The 6,045-nt window shown below is 48.2% G+C and overlaps 1 protein-coding gene across 1 annotated transcript; it reads right to left on the reverse strand.

Annotated features, from left to right (window-relative positions):
• Window positions 1-76: 76 nt before the first annotated feature.
• LOC136471509 (aquaporin NIP1-1) lies at window positions 77-3,375 on the reverse strand. Its single transcript, XM_066469237.1, has 4 exons — window positions 3,050-3,375; window positions 2,046-2,468; window positions 1,903-1,964; window positions 77-663 (listed from the first exon to the last, which is right to left on the reverse strand). The coding sequence occupies exons 1-4, from the start codon at window positions 3,182-3,184 to the stop codon at window positions 432-434; spliced, it is 852 nt and encodes a 283-aa protein (XP_066325334.1). The 5' UTR covers window positions 3,185-3,375; the 3' UTR covers window positions 77-431.
• Between the last annotated feature and the right edge of the window lie 2,670 nt (window positions 3,376-6,045).

Genomic DNA, 6,045 nt, shown 5'->3' on the forward strand with positions numbered 1-6,045 from the left:
AAGTTACTGTTCCGGATGATTTTTCGTGAGAGAAAAATATTATTCCGGATGAAAAAAAAAACGGATCAAAGTCGGGTTTAGGATCAGCCGAACAAGGCCAATTAAGGACATTCACGGGGTAGACCAACTATAGTTAACCAGCTAGAGTTGCCCGGAATCGAAGACACAGTACATAGCAGCTAGTCGTCCTCTTCCCTCAGATGCATGCATAGTTGTGGCACATGCACATGAATGCTCCAACAAACCACGGTACCTCGTAGCTAGGCACCTTTTCCATATTTTTCCATCCATCCACACACACGCACTCAGGAATTGTATATACTCTCACACACAGACACACAGGTGAATAGGTGTAGTAGGCTAAATTACTAGCAGTAGCAGAGTAGCCCTCCACAGGACACGCCGGCGGCCATGGCCATGGTGGTCGGTGCTCAGGCGGAGGCGGAGGCGGAGTTCATCCTGTTCATGCTCTTGAGGAAGGAGGTGCTCTTGGTGATCTCGCGGAGGGGCTTGTTGGTGAAGCGGATCAGGTTGTAGGCCCACGCCCCGGCCACGGCCCCCACCACGGGGCCCACCACGTACACCCAGATGGACCGGTACTCCCCGCTCACCAGCGCAGGGCCCACGCTCCGGGCCGGGTTCATCGACGCGCCAGAGACGGGTCTGTTGTGTTGCCACAAGACAAAAGCACATGGATCATGGATGGGCTTGTCAATCCAAAAGCTTTTCTTTGTTTCTTGGTTTCGTTCTTTTCCACCATCGGCAAGGTTGAAAGTCAATCATCAGAAAAGAAAAGGGCGGTACTAGTACGAGTTCATTTCCAAAATTTAATTAATTTAATTTAAAGTTATTGTTACTAATAACAAGTAAAAAATATTGTACTAACAGTAAAAAAATTCTTAACAGTGAATTAAGTACTATTCAGTTTTAAACCCTATGATATGATGTAGGCCTCGTTTAGATTGCGAAAAAATTTCAACCCAATAAATAGTACCACTTTTGTCTTATTTAGTAAATATTGTCTAATCGTGGACCAACTAGACTCAAAAGATTCATCTCGTGATTTCCAACTAAACTGTGTAATTAGTTATTTTTTTACCTACATTTAGTACTCCATGCAAGCGGCTAAAAATTGATGTGATGGAGAAAGAGTGAAAAAACTTAGAATTTGAATGGCATCTAAACAAGGCCCTACTAGTGCGTCTATTCCACTTGCACACAAGTCAGAAGCGGCTGAGTCTATTGGGCAGGTCAGTATTCACAAGAGAAGAGAGTGCATTTGCATACACATAGGCGGCCCTACCACTCAGACAGACTAGCAGCCTAAGCAGGACAGGAGTGGTATTACGTTCACATTAATGGCATTGCATACTAGTAGCTGCTCCTGCTAGTACGCCATGACTACTCTCTACTCACATGACGGTCTTTATGGCTCCATAAAACCCTGCTACCGACAGAGGCACCCACAACAAAGCCCTACTACATATTCTATTCTATTCTCTCTTTTCGTATTTGTTTTTTTTTTCTTTTTTGACTTGGGAAAACATCGATAGTTTGTCACTTTGTGCACGCAGTGTGAAAAGTTAAAAAGCTTAAAGTTATTCCTGTGACAACCCGGCTGATGTCATGCATGCTAGTTCATGCAAATGCCCTACTAATTAGTAATTACTGCTACTTAGGGTGTTTGGTTCGAGCTACTAAACTTTAGTAGTTACTAAACGGTTTAGTCACTTTTAGTAACTTCAGAGTTACTAGAAGGACTAAACCCCTTTTAATCACTTTTAGTCATAATGTTTGATTAAAAAGTTACTAAAGTAACTAAAAGTACTAAATTTAGTAGGTACTGGACCAATTAAACAAGCCCGTAGGTATATAGTACGTAGTGATACGTAGAGTAGTTACCCGGCAATGAGCACGTTAAGCAGGATGGTTGCGCCCACGGCCAGCCCTGCCAGCTCCCCGATCTGCACACAGTCGATCGATCAGTTGCAGCATGAAAAGGATAACAAAAAAAAAGACGATCCTCATGCATCTCTCCTCCTTACCGCTCTGTTGTCCGTGGCGACGCCGGAGATGACGAACATGAGGTAAAACGTGATGATGATCTCGATGACGAGCGACTGCACCTCGGACCCCGTGGGGAGCGTGCCGGGGAAGTGCTCGTGCCTTCCGCCGAACAAGAGGCGCAGCGTGCCCGACGCCAGCGTGGCGCCCAGCATCTGCGCCAGCACGTACGCGGGCAGCTGCCGCCACGGGAACCGCCCGCTGGTGGCGAAGGCGAAGGTGACGGCCGGGTTGAAGTGCGCGCCGGAGATGTGGCCCACGGCGTACACCATCACCATGACGGCCAGACCCCACACGATGGCCACCCCCGGGAACGTGATCTGCCCGTTCTTGCTCGCGTTGATCGTCACCGCGCCGCAACCCGCGAACATCAGGAAGTAGGTGCCGAAGATCTCCGCGATGATCTGCAGGCATGACCATGACCACGACCACCGACAATTTTTTTTATATTAGTGATTCCAAAATCTTAATTTTGTCATGACATGAGATGCAAACAAGACGAGGGACAAGCGTTATTAGGTGGATGCTAGCTAGCATGAATCTTGGTGTGACAGAGACAAGGACAGACTAAACTGCTTTCCTTGCCATGCATGCACACCGACACCATATCCATCTTAACCCTGAACTAGCAAACGACGTTTAGTTACCGGTACGGTAGGATCTTGAGATAAAGAAAAAACCACCTTATTTTAAAACACACCTACTCCGTATATTATAAAGAAAGACGAAACGAAATGGAATGTAGTGCCGCAGAAACCGGAAAACTCAAGATCCGGGTCGAAAACGGAAGGTAATTTGACCGAGACACGATGAATGTTGATATTGGGAGAGAGAGAGAGAGAGAGAGAGAGAGAGAGAGAGAGAGAGAGAGAGAGAGAGAGAGAGAGAGGGAGGGAGGGAGAGTAATTAGCGGTGGCCGGGCCGGGGAAAGAGCCGAAGAAGACGGAGTAGTTTTGGCAGATCTCATCTCACAGTGCCTCCGTACCTTCTGGATGAATGGGACGGAGACGACCATGGCGGCGCAGCCCTGGTCAGCGTACTCCTCCTTCCTGCCCTCCTCCATGGCCCTCTGGTCGTGACCTCCGTTCGTCTGGGAGTTGTGGTCGCCGCCTCCGGCCATCTCGATCAGCAGCTGCCGATCTCCTCTGCTTGTTCGTTCCTGTACCCTGTACTACCCTGGGAGCGGGAGGCTCAAGGATGGCTGGGACTCAGATCAGATGGGAAGCAGTTATGAGCACGCGGCTACTAGTGATGTATCCGATCCGACTGCAGTGCAGCCAGAGAGAGAGAGAGATGAGATGAGCAGGGGGCGATGGGGGTTGGCCGATGACCCGGGCGCCTATTTATTGGCGGTGGCGCCACTCCTCGTCGCTATGGCTATCGCTTTTCATGCCGTTTAGTTACCGGTACGGTAGCATGGCAGGCGTGTAATATTTTTCTCTCACAATAAATTAGTTTTAGTTGACTTATCAGTCGATCGAACAGCTACCATGCTGATAAGTTGAAGTGAACGGGGCGAAATGGATCAACGACCGTGATACAAGGGCTCTGTAACACCCTAAAATTTACATTCTTTTTAAAATAGTAAATTTGATTTAATTATGTAATTATGTGTGCATTGAAATATAGGAAAGAAATAATTTTTGTGAAAACAAAATCAAATATAAGGTTAATAACATGTTGATGCACTCATGCTGGAGCATTGTATTTAATATGTTGAGTGGTTTTTGATTTAAACTCAAAAGAATTCAAATCCATTTGAAAATACTTTTGAAAAACTCTAAAAATAAAAAGAAAAAGGTTTCTTCATTTTTCTCCCCTCTTCTTTTTCAATTCGGCCCATGGCCTTTCTCCCTCCCGCTGGCCCAGTTGGCCGTTGGCCCTCCTTGCATCTGCGCCAGCCCAGCCCCGCCGAGCCCAGCAAGCGCGCCGGCCCAGCAACCATCGCCGCGCCGGCCCATCTCGGTCAGGCAACTGCCGCCGCGCCTCCTTCACTCTTCAGCGGCTGACATCCTGGCCCCGCTTGTCAGCTCCTCCCCCACTTCCTTCCGCGCGTCCCGCAACTGCCCGCACGCGCCTAGAGAAACCACCGCCGAACTGCGCCCGCTCCTCGCGCATCGTGGGCGCGTCGCCCGCTCCCCGGCCTCTTTAAAATGAAGCCGAGACCCCCCCGCGCGCCCCCCTTGCTGCCCCCGCTCCCTCCTTCGCGCTCGTTGTGCACGGAAGACACAACCGCTGTGACACCGAGGTCCGCCGTCCGCCATCCGCGTCGTCCGTCGTCCTTGAGCCGCCTCCGTCCCCGTTTTGCATCGCGGTGAGAATCCCCGTGCTCCCCTCTCTCCTCCAGTGCCGTTACTTTCTTATTTCGTGGTCGTTTGTGCCTTAGACGAGTGCGCCAGTGAGCTCTTGCTCACCGGCCATGGCGACCGCCGCGTCGGCCCTCTTCTCCGGCCGTCGTATAGGCCTAGCTGAGATTCCCTGCTCCTCCGCAACTCCCCGGTGCCCTCGGTTCTCCGAATCTCCGAACCGTGGCCCCTAGCCCCTGAACCGCGCGCACCGACGAGTCCTTGCCACCGGCCATGGTGCTTGCCGCCAGAGTCACTGTGCCGGCCGGCGTCTCCTCCTCTCTTCCCCCTCACTGATATTATCTGGCCATTCATTTCAAATTCGACGGCCACTAGTGGCTGATACCCCTTCGCGGGTGGTTTTGCTAAAGAACCCCCTCAGTTTTCAGCAAATTGGACCCGCAGTCCATAGCGCATTTCCCTGAGTACGCTTTCTTCTTTTGAAAACGTAAACTAAACTGTTTTAGTCCAAAGTACGTTTTCAGTATTTACAGAAATGCCATTTGTATTGTTTTGCTTATAAAATCGTCGTTTTAGCTCCGAATTGATCCGTTCAAAATGCGTTAGCTTCGTAATTTCATAATCTACATGTTAGTACCACTGTTAATCAAGTTTGCAACTTTTAAATTTCATGATTAGTTTTAATTACATAAAGTGCTATAGAAAACCCCGTTTAATTCATAACTTTCACGTTTTAGCTCCGATTTTTGTGAACTTCGCGTTGACATGATCATAGCGAGACTTACTCCCTCCGTCCCATTGAGTTTGTCGCTCGGGAAGCGGGATTGTGAGGGGGGCACGGTTTTCCAACGACAAACTCAATGGGACGGAGGGAGTAGGTTCTTTTCATAAACATTTTATCTTGTTTTCTATACTGTTGGTGTACTGTTCTAACTGTAGGATTGTTTGCTTTGTATAAATACTTTTGGAATGTTGTATGTTACCGTGTTGGTCGCGTTTAGACGGTGAGGAGAACATTGGAGATTAAGAGTTCCTCGACGACCAGCAGGACCAGCAAGAGTTTGTGAACCAAGGCAAGTATAGCATGGGCCTACCTTGATGTCCTATTCACTTTAATCATTTACTCATGTGCATGTGTCTAATTTTGATAACCATAAGAACATTCTAGTCATTTTTGTTGACTTGTTCTCTTGACTCCTATGGGTTAATTGCATATGGGTAGATTGCTAGTGCTCTAACTGAACATGATCTATATGATGTTGAATGGTTCTATGGAACTAAAAGTATAACATGATTTATAACAACCGATCTATAGGGCGAATGTGCAAATGACTTTTGATCATGTTGCTCCCAGTCCTCCATAAGGACTTATCTGTCGGCAAAAACTGGGACTGATAGTGCAACCGGGAGAGTCATATGGCTCTGACTTTAGCTTAGTAATAGGACATTTTCTAGCTTGTTAGAGGTTACCTTTATGGCGCAAAAGGGGCTTGCCACATTGGGTATAGGGCTGCCTCTGTTCCTATGTGTATAGCCGTGATGGATATGTGCCATAGGAAAGGGGGTTTCTATATCTGCCTGCCGAGAAAACCTAGCGGCCCTAACTTGTTAGAGAAACCTATGAAATGGTTTCATAGTATATCCTGCCTGCTCACCTTGGCAGTGACATGGGAGT

Source organism: Miscanthus floridulus, chromosome 8 (genome assembly GCF_019320115.1).
Source record: "Miscanthus floridulus cultivar M001 chromosome 8, ASM1932011v1, whole genome shotgun sequence".
Lineage (NCBI taxonomy): Eukaryota > Viridiplantae > Streptophyta > Magnoliopsida > Poales > Poaceae > Miscanthus > Miscanthus floridulus.